This window comes from Adelges cooleyi, unplaced genomic scaffold (assembly GCF_023614345.1).
Source record: "Adelges cooleyi isolate 19-005CV unplaced genomic scaffold, UGA_ACOO_1.1 ACOO_flye_CR_arks_rails_tigmint_CR_PRNA_9, whole genome shotgun sequence".
Lineage (NCBI taxonomy): Eukaryota > Metazoa > Arthropoda > Insecta > Hemiptera > Adelgidae > Adelges > Adelges cooleyi.
Genome location: NW_026096579.1, coordinates 9,555,553 through 9,569,674, shown reverse-complemented (window position 1 = coordinate 9,569,674; position 14,122 = coordinate 9,555,553). Strand labels below are relative to the sequence as shown.

Here is a 14,122-nt window from a genome sequence, read left to right as displayed (position 1 = left end):
AAACTTACTCAGTTACATTCATTTCGGTCGAGTAAAGTATTCTGGACATCTAGTCTGCAGTTATGGTTGGTATTTACCAATTTTTATACATATAGAGGTTTGTTTTGGCACCCTTCAACCTCTTCATATTAATTCTAATAGTCTGCTTACTTACATTAATAATTATTAGATTTAAAAACTCCGTGTTACCTCTGAATATTTAGGTCTCAACCTAATTTTTTTAAGAAATAAATTGTTTTTTTCTTGAAAAACAACACTATTCAAGTATGTTTTATATTGATGTATTGAAATACGATCGAATGTATACTATTTAAAACTATGAATAAATTAAAAATCAGGTTTAATATATTTGATATCTCCGGTATAACTATTTTTCATATTTTGTATCTTATACATTTTGTTTATCCAAAAGTACCAATAAGATATATATATATATATATATATATATATCGTATGCGGCAAGTTGTCGTATGTGGACAATGTACAGCCATTGGCGGCGAAAAACCTTAAAAAGGTCATGAAGAAGATAAAATAGATTTTTTTCATTAATTTTTTTTTTTTAATTACAGAAAATCATACATAGGTTTTACTAAATATCGTATAATCGTATATTATAATGTCGTGTGCATGGGGCAATACACAAAACAAGTAGGTATTCGACGTACTCTGAACGGAACGACAAACGGGGCCGCTGCCGGCTAGTAGGGGACGGCATTTTGGTAACCAATGGATTGGGAAAAGAGCAGGTGGTTGTCGTCGTCGTCGGTCGCGCCGTCCGCCAGGCAGCGCTCGGCTCGTCGCCCGAGGGAAGAAAGGAAGGAACCAGTCCGCATAGAGCAGCCGCGTTTCTGTGGCGAGCAGTTCCGTCGTCGTACGCGCGCATCATCTACTTTTTTTTAAACGCAAATTTATCTTGAATTTTTTACAATCTCGTACGTTTTTTTTTTTAGTCAATTAAAATTACATAATATTGTATATTTTATTAGCGAAAAAATAAAGTGTACGGTCCGCGGTTTTCTACGATACAAAACGTTATCCTGTGGCCGAAACCCTCTATCCCCCCACCACCCCGGCGACGGTCATATACCAGCGGCGTACGAATACATCGGCATCGGTATGTTCGTCATGGCGGTCCGACCGACGACCATCGCCACCAGTTTCGAATAAACCGACGTGCAGGCTGCGTATCGTGTGGTCGTCGAAATCGTCTGTAGAATTTTTTTTATCATTATAATTATTACTACCGCGATTTACGGTATTCAACGTTACGATAATTTAATATAATAATTTTACATCGCATCCGTCTCCCCTCGGTGTTGTTCGTTTTTAATTAATTTTGATTTTTCGCGTTTTTTTTAACCGCGCGTGCCTGGCGCGCTGCTGCGCGTTTGTGAGTTTTGTGCGTGTGTTACTATTTTGTGTTTTTGGTGTGCCCGCGTTTGTGACGTGACAAAGTGCTGCGTGCGAGCCCGGTACGACCATGCGCTCCATCGAGTTCGGATAAGTCTCGGTGCGGGTTTTCGTGTTTCGGTCCGGAATTTTTGTTCTGTGTGCGTTTGCTAAAAATAGTCCAAAAATATTGCTGTTGGTCGTCGTTGACCGCGATGACCGGGAGGACACAACCGTGCAGGACCCGGACCATGGCCGTTTTTCTGTTGTTGGCGTGTCTGGCGCTGGTGCTGGGAGCCGACGGAGCTTCAGGTAAGACGACGAAAATCAAAACCTATTTCAAAAAAGAGAGTGCCGTCTGACGTATGCCTTGGTATACAGGTATCCGGTCGCCCGAAGACACACACGACAGGGTGGTTTTGCGATCGACCGTCTGACGCGGTTGCATATTTTCTTTTGTCAGGGTTAGGTCATTTTCGGTTGGTCGGCGAAATTTGCCTTAGAACGGTCAAAAACATACCCTTAAACATGGGAATCGTGTAAAATTTCAAACAAATACATCCTAAGCGTGTTTGAAACGTATACTAAAACATTCATAACGTATCACGTTTGAAGTATACGCTTGAATAATGTTCAACGTTTGTGAGGAATACCTGAAATATATATCCTTATACGTTTAACACATTTATGAAACGTTTGAAGCATATCTATCCTTCTTGGTGGTCCAAGCGACTTCCTCAAACGTTTCAAATGTGTTCTTAAACGTTTGGAATAGTTTGGAAACATTGTAAAAAGTTGTAATATTCTCAAAAGTCGCGATTGTTTTCACATTAGCTTAGGCAGTAGAGTTACACAACGGTTCGCCGGGACTTTTGACCCCGGGAGATTTGAACGCTGGTGTATAAGATTCCGCGATTCGGGTGTATTGTTTGTGTTCATTTTCAGTTTGTTTTTTATTCATCGATATCGGAGAGAAATTTGAACGCAAACAATTATTATTATTTCCCGTACTATCAAAATTTTAATGGACACCGCTCGTTGTGCGTGCGGGTAATATACTATTATCGTCGTTATGAAAAAAAAAATTATTGCAGATAAACCGTTTTTGAAACAACGGCCGCCAAAACGTGTGTGGCAGCGTCTTAATCAACAAGTCCCCGCGGTCGGTGTGACATCCCCCTCGGCTTACTCCCGTTTCTTGTTCGGCACAATGCTGTGTGTATGGCAGCAGCCGTCGATCCGGCAGACGTGTGCACCTTTATAATCACAGCTGGACCACAATCTGTGTACAACAATAATATAATATATATATATTATATAATAACGAAGACGGTCCAAGCGTTCCTAACGTTTCTGGCCGCGAAAATGTGATTTTTTTCTCTAAAATTACACATTTAGTAATTAAACGGTCGACTAGTGATCTTGTGACTATACCGTGACCGTGTTTTTAATAAACTAGACGAGACGACTATTTATTATTATTATTATATTATCTATATTATTATATTCAAAAAAACGGTTCGTCGGTCGTGCCGCGTTCAATTACCGCGCAATTATCGTTGACATTGGACAACAGCTATTGCTACGGTTAACTTGTCAAAATCGTTCAATACCCAAATCGATGATACACCGACCGGCATTCAAGTCGTTAGTTCACTATAAATATCACCCATTAAGTCTCATCAGGTTTGCCTTTCCTTTTGAATAAACATCATCATCGGGGGAATCGTTAAACGTTGACATTTTGGAACGAACCGTTAGGTCAAGTTAGGCTGGACATCGGACAGGAGGAGACTCGACACTACATTTTCAAATTTTAATCTTAGTTTAAAAGTTTGAGTCGGATTTTTGTTTGTGACATTTGTGCAACGCCCAAAAGCATGTTCATGATCAAACGTCATTCTCAGTAGGATTCCATATGAAAAAAAAAGATCTCAAGCTATTAACTCTGTAAACAACTCAGAAATAGTACATATTCAAAAAAAAATATGAGCTATCAAGAGTAAATATGATATAAAAATAATCTCGACTTCACTTGACTTGTTACGATGTTGTGAGTAAGATTAAACAAACTAATCGTCACTAATTAATTGTAATCGGAGTTAGACGAGTTAAAATGTGTAAACGTTTATTAGGGTTATGTTCGATTAAACTTAACATTAATGTTTGACCATTAATTCAAAATTATCTCGCCTGATATCGATTAAGAAAGTGTATAATCTTTTTAATTGAGTAAATAACTGAAAAATAATACACAATAAAGCGATATTGTTCATTTGGAGTTATTACAAATGAAAAGTAAAACCAATCTAATAAATATGTACCTATATATATTTATATATATATGTATTAATAATCGCTAGTACTCTTAAAACTAATATACAAAATCGCTCACTCGCTAAACTCGTGAGGTTAAGGAGCGCCTTTTTTTTTACAGTAGGTATATAAAAAATGTTTAATTTTTTACACCTCGGGAACAGGTATATTTCTGGCCATTGACCATTTCGCCGTAGCTCGGGCATCGACTCCGGTGGGGTTGTTTTTTTTCTCTCTAATATAATCTATATTTTGTTTTAGCCGTTTGTGTTGGCGGCCGTTCGGGCGGCGGGCCCGCATTGAAAATTTCGCGGTCTGCCGGTTGTAACGGTTTTTTCACCGCTCCCCCCCTTTTTGGGCGCCGCGCACTTTGAGCAACCCTGTACACAGTTCGGCAGGGGCCGGCTGGGTCGTCGTCACGGACCAAAACCCTCGCACGCATATAATATACACTCACAAAAACAACCCCGAACATCTGCGCTCCTGGCCGAGCATCTCCTCGAACCTCTCCCCCTTTTCCCGGTCGTCCGGTATGCACACCCCGCTTACAGTGTGCATGTGTGCAGCTGTCGCGGGTATTACAATATTATACATGTATGTATCCGTATATATAATATATAATATTGTATAGGAAAATTTCGGGCGGACGGCCCAACACGCGTTTGCCAAACCGCTCGGGCCCAAACAAGTGGTATCCCGCCGGGAAAAAAACAAAGGTAAAAAAAATACACTCGAGAAATCAGTGCCTGAAAAAAAAAATTAAGGAGTAAACGCGAAGCCACCTAACCCGGCCGGCTTAGACAATACAAAACCCATTACATATTATATTATCATACAATATTATTATTATACATCATAGGCCACAGCGGCGCGGCGGGGCCGTGATGGTGCGGTTTTATTAATTTGTTGTATCAAACACAAGCCGAGACGACGATTATCAAACATCATTTCGGATGTTTATTATATTATATGAACACATAGGACACACACGATATATATTATTATGAAACGTCATCGGACACTTTGGTCGTACAAAACGGTCGTGTGTTGGGCGACGGTTTTTTTAATGTTGAAAAAAATAACAATAATAAAAATAAATGTCCCTACATTGTAAATTACATTGTCTTGTTTGTGCCTTCGTTGTACTCGCTTTATATATATATATATGTATATATAACAGCTATGATTTCCGCCATCGTTTTTTTAAATATTATAATATGTTGAATAATAAAATCATTGTTGCCTAGGCATAAAATGAATAGATTTGCTAGACAACATCGTGGTGGTCGGGTATAAATATCAAGTCCTAAAATGTGCATGCATGGGGTTGTTTCACTTAATGTATAAGAATAAAATCCTTTTTAAATTGCTTTGTGGCTAACGAGCTGATGATAATAGTATATACATTTTTTTAAAATTGAATTTCCTGCGAAAATTGCGATTAAAAAATATATATTTATTATCGTACAATAACAAGCACTTTGAAAACATCAATATATTCTTTTTTGCTGTACGAGTTAATTGCCTTTTCGGAAAACGTGCACTTATAAATAATATTATTTAATCTCCAGAGGAGGAAGTCGGTGCATAATGGGTTTTTGTGGCTTATGGGATGAGACATGATATGAGTATACAAAAAAATTATGTTAAAGGATGACGTCTCCCGTGTCTCATATCCTTTTCCGCCACCGGATTTTGGGTTTTTTAAGAAACGATTATATTTTTTATTTACATTTGGAAATTATGAATTTTTCTCGGTTTAGTGTGTCTGTCGTGAGAAAAAAAAGGCTTGGGCCAAGCACGTGTTATATTATATTGTTGGAAATGTAAAAATCAAGTGTCGTCTGCGCCAGATGTACACGGGGCACAGGTACACCATGGCTGTTAGGGTTTCGGTCGACATAATATTATACACACGTGTATAATATGTATTATGGTGTAAATCTTTCGGTCGTCCGCCATGTTGCCGTCTACAATAAACGTGTATTGTTGCATTATTGTGTGGTGGTTTCAATACCTACCTGTGGATGTTGCTGATGGCCGAGTCCGCCGAAGAAATATTAAAAAAAAACAAAACTAGTAGTTATACCAATAGTAGTTTATTATTGGTATGTAGGTGTTTTAAAACGGAAATAATTCTCAATTAAAAAGTCTAGTAGTAAACCAGTGAAATCGGTGTACGATTTTGTTTACAATTTATTACAATACATATAAAATGTCTATGGCTTGTTTAAAAAAAACCAATAAACCTTATTAATAAATGGCTAATTGTAAATGAATGGGGCAAATGTAAATATGTACATTAAATTCAAATCTGATAAACCGGATTGTTTGATATTTCCAAAACTTGTTAACAAGTTAAGAGTTTGATTTTTACCAATATAATATATTGTCTTATATAAAATGACACTTATAATGTGATTTTTTTTTTAAACAAGATATTAGAATTTTTTCTTTTTTGTGGCGACGATCGGTACTTAGTAAAAAACATAATAAATAAATAACGGTTAAAATAAAATTGTTTCAAGTGTTCAAAACGTTAAACCACAGTAAAAAAGTCGTGCCGAAAACGATAAATAATAATAAGTAATAATAATAACTCTGGGCATTGTTTGGACCGAACGAATTGAATTGCGACCTTCTTTGTCTTTGTCTTTACACACTCGTGTACATCATCGTGTATATATATACATCTAAATGTATATGAATTATGTTTAGTGTTAGTAATTTTTTTATATTTTTTATTCAACTGCTAAGCCCCACAGACCGCTACGATCATCAATCGTTCGGCTCTCCGTTGGCGAATTAACGACCGCTTAATGGAACACTTCCTGCGTCCTCCTCCGGACCGGATGAGTTCATCACGTTTTTTTTTTTAAGCCAAGCCAAGGGACAGCCTAGATAACAACTAGTATTATTATTGAATCTTCTTTCAATTCGTATCGTACCGTATATAATATTATGAATGTACATAGATTTATCGTTGGGCTGTCGAACCCGTTTTACAAAAGTCCAAAAAAGGTCTAACGCATTTAGGTCAACCCGTTGTGTGTCTTTCTTTCAACTGAGGGAAATTATTGAAGAAAAATTCGTTCCAGCAATAAAAAAAGGCCCAAATAATTTTCCTATAACGGCTTTATATATAAAAAAAAAAAGAAATTTGTCGGTCAAACCCTTCCACCCTTTGTGATGATGTCGAGAATGTCCGCTTCGTGACTGTGTGAAAGGTTTTTTTTTTTTTTTGGGTGGAAATTGTCGGTCAAACAGCAGAAGAATTTCCTAAACGTTTATTTTTGTGAGAGGTTATACGTCATACTGTCGTGTGTGTGTGTTTGTTTGACCGCAGAGAGGTGTGTCTCGGAATGTGTTGCTTGTGCTGAACAAACAAAAAGGCCTTTCACGCTGACCCATCGCAGACGTATTCCAAACGATATGCTAATTCGAAAATAAATACACGTATAATATTATGTACTTTAATAGCTGCGCAAACAACAAAAAAAACGATGACCGACGGCAACTAATGTTTGTTTTAAAAAATATATAATAATAATAATGTGCTTTGTTTTGTTTTTCAGGATCCACCGGGATCGTTTCGTGTTCGCCTAACCCTTGCCTTCACGGAGGCTCTTGCTACATGAAGAGAACCGGAGAATTCGCTTGCAAGTGAGTGGACTTTTACACACTGTTGTGTCTTAATCACAACATTAGCATTGTTAAGCAACCCAAAAATCTATTTTTTTTTTTTTAAATGTTTTGCCAATTTTCCGCCTCCGGGATAGGTCGGTTTTCTTTGGTAGACGTCGACGTTTCACGGTCATCAATTATTACAACAATCGTAATGTTGTGTCTTAAAAACAAAAAATGGTCAACGACCAGCCAGGATTGACTCAATCATTCGTTCGTTTGTAGCAATTATTATATATTACATGTATAAAAAAACATATAATAAATAATACAAATCAATTAGATGTTAATTAAGACTAAAAAATGACAAGAGTCAAATGACATTTATGTAATATACAACTTATCTCGAGTAAATTTAAGTCATTAAAGTAAGATTATTAAATTAATCGTAACTTATTAATTTTAACAAGAGTTGGACTAGGTATTGGCGTTATAGAAACAACCAGAAAACAACCGACACATTGAGACAATTACACCGCATCGTTAATAACTCATCCAATTAATCTAGAAATTAAACTTGTCCTATTTTTCATCTGGAATTAATTAAAACGAATACATCTGGATATACATATATATATATATTATTATTAATAATCCCCTTAATCCATAACTCTGCTTGTTATTTTTGTTTTCAATAATTAAACGCGCGGTGTATTTATTAGTTATTCACTTATAAAAGAACTCGATTTTTGTGTTTATATTTAATGTAACAGTTTATTTAATAAAAAAAATAAGTTCAACAAAAGTTTAAACTGTAACTATTATATAAGTCTACAGTTAAGGGGCATCCAGTTGACTGCGTTTAATGGTAGATATAATAGCACTGTGATTTAAGACACCGCCTTTTAACATTGCATATGTGTTGTGACGGAATTATACTATTATAATATAATCTATATTATATTTTTTTTTTATCCACATCTAGGTCGTATTATAATTCTGTACCAGTGTAAAATAACATAGGCTCGCTCTATGACCGTGTTTCTTAATGAGTAATCCGAGATTCTTTATTTGTTTTTTGTAACTAGATCCGACGATAACTATATTATTATTTGTATTATTATAATAATCATTTTTTTTTTAGTACCATTATGCTATCGTGTACTCGCTGTTGCCCCTCTCGCGGAAACTGAAAAAAAAACCAGTTAATTATTGAAAACTCCAGTATAATGATTTTCTATTGTGGGCGTACGATTGCCAACGTCAATTTAATCTCTGTCCTCGTGTGTTGGATTAAATTACATTAATATAGATCCGTCTAGCAGAGCCAAACGACGGTTGATATACTGTAGAAACACGAACTTCCTGTTGGCCAAATAGAAAATTTAGAACAATATTATATTTAGAAAGATCACGTGTAATTATTGTGCCCGTGCGATTAACCTTTGGCGAAAAACGAAAAATCATTTTTCGATATTTCTACAACGTTGGGTTTGGGTTTAATTTTTTTTTTTACAGTTTCAAATAACTTAATAGACGATTTGGCTTTTTGTTAATAACAAACTCCGGCAAACGGTATTTCGATTGTCTTATGCTCACCGTGTGCAATTCGTGTGCATCGTTTTCTATAGAGAGTACAATCGTGAGGTATATTATGTTTTATACTTCAGCTATGACTTTCACGGCGGCCAAAGTCTATTATATCTATTAAAAAAAAAAAAAAAAAATCAAACCTAAGCGATTATAATATTATTATTGGAAGAAATCGTTTGGCCTTTTTTTTTTTTTAGATTATAATATAACAACAATATAATTATGTTATCCGTTTACGAAACGGTTGAAATTGTGTAGATTGGCGCACACCACGATTTAGCGTGGGACTGATACTTATAGTAATATATATTTTTAATAACTCAATAAAATTGTTATTCGACCAGACGGTAGTGTCGGCAGTCCATCACGAATACACGTGGGAGCCAGCCGTTCATGAAATTATTCGGAGTTTGTAAAAATTAATGGATTTTTTTTACTACCTAACCGCAAGGAGAAGAACGTTTCAATTCTGTTTTCAACGTTGTGCCACCCTCTTGTCCATAACTAAAATAAAAAAATGTCAGGCTTATCCAATCATCTGTTACACGATAACAACTGTTTTGACTATGATCCTAAAAGATAATTCTCATAATATATTCATGGGTATTTTTTTTTTGAAATATTTTATCTGGCTTTGTTTACTTTTCTCTCTCTCTCTCGCTCTCGAATACACGTCTATACTCTTTACTATTATCATCATCGTGGCGATGAACGATTGTATGTGTTTGGCCGGTACTAGGTATAAGTGCTTGTGTACACAAGACACATTGTATACCGTTTTGTACACCGAACTGTGGACCGTGTCCAAAAACCCTAACCGGCGATCGTCGGTAAATCATCGGTCTCGGGCGTGGGCGAGCGGCTCAACCTTGAATTTTTGTTCGTAAAACGTGATCGGTTTATCATGTCTTACGGACCGATGATGATGATGATGATGAGACGACTGACCAAAGATAATAGAAATTTGTCACGGGCGCCGCCGTCTAATGTACACACAAGTTCTTGTTTACACAAAAGGATCAATTTTTATTTTCTTAATCGATTATCCATATCTCGTTCGTCATAAAACACATACCACGCGAGCACAGCCTCTGCCACTTTCTTGGGCATCCCTTATTCTGCGTGGGAAGCGACTGTGATATTGGTAATAATTATACAATTTTTTTTTTTTGAAAACCAAAACCACGGTCCGCTACCAAAGCGCGCGGGCTCCTCTAAGAAAGATACTATCCGGTGACTTTTGGTGGGAAAAATCCTATCAAAACCCGAGTGAGGTCGACCGACGGACAAGACACTGTAAACCTGAGTGAGTGTCTTCTCGTGTGATTGGCATTCTTTCGTGCGGGAGATGAAAATTACATTATGCACGGTGCATTGTCCGAGCTAATAGGTTACACTAACAAAAAAAAAAAAAATAATAATAATAATAAAAAATAAAGAATGGAAAAAATATGAAGTATTTTTTTTTTTTTTTACTGACTAATAACAAGGCATCGACAACACGATTTACATACGTTAGTGTGTGTGTGTGTGTGTGTGCGAGTCAAATTGGTAATGACAAAAAACCTCATATGCATAATATACGCGCCGGACCATGATAAATTTTATTAAAGAAGATTCTCTCACAACGAACGCAGTAATATAATAATAATAATAACAATAATGATAATAAATAATAATAATAGTAATTGTAATAAAAGTAATTCTTAGAAGCTTCGTCGCGTTATTTGTATGTATATATGTATAATATTTATTATATTCTCCGACCCGTCGACGTGACGTCGGTGTTTTATTGTCCTCGAAATCAATCTGCCGTAATCCTTCTTGCCTACAAGCCATAAGTAAGTACTTATTCATAATATATGTACATAGTGGCGTCTTGTCCCATAAGTCTTCCACACACACTAGAAAACGGTCATAGCCTTTTGTTGGCTCGTTAACGAGTGTCATTCAAAAAACCATGAACGGACCCCGTCGTCGACAAGACGTGTGCGTTGTGAAAAAAAAACTTTGTTTAGCTTCAATTATTATCCAAGAACATGATAAAAACTGCAACGGCAGTATCCAGAGTCATATGGTAATAAATCGCCAAACGAATGAGTACACATTAGCCGTTAATATTTTTGTAGTCCACATAGGACCATTTTATACTAACTAAAAAGCTGTTAATTATAGAGTAATAATAGTTGAAAAATATTAAACAAAATTTGTATTTTATCATGTTTTTGGAATACAAAATTAACAGTAATGCTTTAATATAACCGATTTTTTCTTTAATATTGTATAAATTAAAAAAAATAAACGTCAAAACAATTAATATTATACCTATAAAACATTGACTAGTTTAGTTGACTTATCCAAAATAGTTGTACAATTATTTAACTTTACTCGAGTTCTCTCATATAAATTATTAAATTATTAAATTTGTAATTTCTTTTTTGTTTAGTCAGTTAACTTAAGTATACGTCTTGTGAACTGTTTATTTTTATTTTTACGGCATATTCCTTTTAACGTTTGAATTTTTATACATATACTCTTTAAGTCCCGAAATAATAATGAAGCGTGATAGTAAAAATCAAAGGCTCGTCGGACCTATTCAAATGCACACTTGTGTATTTATTAACTACAGTCTACAATATTCGTTTTTTAAGACAAACTCCTCATCGAGTATCATCGTTGCTGTTCCAAATTTCAAAACGTTCACGAGGAAAATCAGTGGAATTGATTTGTAACAAATTAATTTGCTAATTTATCCCGTGAACGAAATTTCAATATAGATTGTACAATTTAATCGGGGGAACCCTAAGCATCTAAACTTTAACCATCTATTAGAGTGAAACGGCAACAGTTTCAGCGGCGTTTTTTTTTTGTTTTCTTTATTTTTTCTTTCATTTTTAATTCTTTTATAATTTTTTTGCTTCGGGGCTCTTGTCCCGAAGAGAAAGGGCACGGTCGGCGCGAGCGGTTCCCACGGAGAGCAGTCGGCCATAGTGCCTGGTCAGGTGAACAGCAGCACCACCGGCAGCAGCAGCAGCAGCAGCAGCTATATACCTATGCTTTACATATTATATGCTCGTGCTAGGTACACGTCCTTCCGGGGGCTCTTCAGAAATTACTCCAATACCATTATACACGTCTTGTACATGCACACACGCACACACATTATATATCCTGACAGCGTGCCGCCATTTGCCGCGTTATAATAATACACTATAGTATTATTATTATTATTATTATTATTTAGGTACGTCCGAGCAACGATGATAATTAAAAAAAAAAAAATCTAAACCGACAATTTGGCCAACGAGAGCTGAGACGGAGTGTATTAATTGAAATAATTATTTTAACCCCCATGAGTAATTTTAACTATAAAAACGACTTACTTAGCCAAATTCTACGGTGACGTCAACAATGTGTATTCTATATTATAATACAAAAGAGTTTGGGTCATTAACACTTATGTTAACGAATTGCGGTTGTGCACGGCTTCCGGTCGAATGTATTTGTTATTTCAAAAATAAAAACTTTGGATGTGTCTCGTGTCAGTTTTGCTCGAAACCGAAACCTTTTAACGTTAAATTGAATTAACGCAGTACCGGTAATTTCGATTAAATCTCGTTACAAACGATTTCGTGATTAAATTTAATTTAATTGCCACACAAACTACATAACAATTCTATCAGAAATGGTTAGGCGTTTAGGTTGTCTTGAATTATCTAAGGTCAAGATTAGGCAAGCCGTTATTATTATTTTTTTAAATATATTTTTGTCACAATCATCCCCCGAACGCTAGAAATTAACGTTTTCCGGGTAAAAAAAAATGTTTTTAAATAAAAAAAAAAAAACAAATAAACCAGCTCTTTCGGTATGACGGCGAGAGAACGGCCTCCTCGAGCACGTTCGCGTCACAGAGAAGACATAAAGAATAATAATAACATTAAAAAATAAAAACAAGGAATAATAATGATATAGTAATGAGAAGTACTCGTTTCGTTGTAATCCGTCGCCGAGAGGTCACATGCGAGCTCGTCGTTATTTGTCTTGTACGTCTCGCTGCCGGATTTATTACGGCTATAACGCACATAATTTATTTTTTAAACATTAAAAAAAAAAATACTTATATCTGTGTATATATATATTATATGTACATAAAACAAAAAACTTCACTTAACATAATATACCACAACCAAAGTGGCATTTATAGTAGTCGCGCCTAACACACGCCATCCTTCCTATAATACTGTTTATAATATATATTTCTTATTTATTTAAGTGTGGACGGATCATAATGTTGTCGATGAGCACAAAATATTATTTCGCCATGTGTCGACGGGCCGTGAGAATAATATAATAAGGGCTTAATATATATGTGTATATATATATATATATATCATACCGACCGGTATAGTAGACTCTATGGGCCACGTGTTACGCTGGAAGTATTCTCTCTCTCTCTCTATTATGATTTAAAGTATTTTCTACAGTTTGTAGAAATTTATATGTACGTATTATATATTTTTACTTTAAGACCCTCTTAACGTCCATCCAGCTAGCAAAAGGTCGCCGGACCGGTAGTAGTGGTCGTATATTAAAAAGTACTTAGTCACATGGAGAATAAATAATTAGCGTTAGACCCGCGACCGTGAGACTGACCGTAATGTACACTTATTCCGAAAGTAATAAAAAAATACAAAAGTAATAACCGCGTGTCCTTTATCCCGTGTGCAAGTTGCCGCGTGGTTGTTGGTATTTGCCGGCTTAATAAGAAGACAAATACAAAAAAAAAAAGTGATCCTTACCGTCACGTCTCGGTGATTTTTCGACTAGATAAGAAAACGGGGCCTGAGATATATTATACATTTGTGTGTGTGTACACTTTGATGGTCTTCCACACGATGAAACGCATGATATACACACGAGGACCCCTCCAGGTCTTGTGTGTGTGCCCGGGCGCGCGCGCGCGGGGTAATGGCCGACCAAATTGCCGGTTCGACTCGGGTTTTCGCCCGAAGCCAAAACCTCTCTTAAGTGGTTTCTATATATTTTTCTTATTCTTCCTTTTACCTCGACCGACCCTCCTGTCGGGCTTCTTTTAAGTGGCACGTTGCGCTCCGAACCCGAAGTAGTAGAGTAGGCGGGTACCCGGGAGATGACAGGACCTCTAACGGCGGATACACATACACACACAATCATAATTCTT

General features: G+C 36.0%; 1 protein-coding gene across 2 annotated transcripts in view; it reads left to right on the top strand.

Annotated features, from left to right (window-relative positions):
- Positions 1 to 918: 918 nt before the first annotated feature.
- LOC126846368 (neurogenic locus Notch protein) overlaps positions 919 to 14,122 on the top strand; it is a 50,038-nt gene continuing 36,834 nt past the window's right edge. The window contains exons 1-2 of one of the 2 annotated variants that reach the window (XM_050585710.1): positions 919 to 1,701; positions 7,281 to 7,368. In XM_050585710.1, the coding sequence (XP_050441667.1) occupies positions 1,605 to 1,701; positions 7,281 to 7,368 (185 nt within the window). In that variant the 5' untranslated portion in view covers positions 919 to 1,604. The remainder of the gene's footprint in view (positions 1,702 to 7,280; positions 7,369 to 14,122) is intronic. The other variant, XM_050585712.1, reaches the window with a different exon arrangement.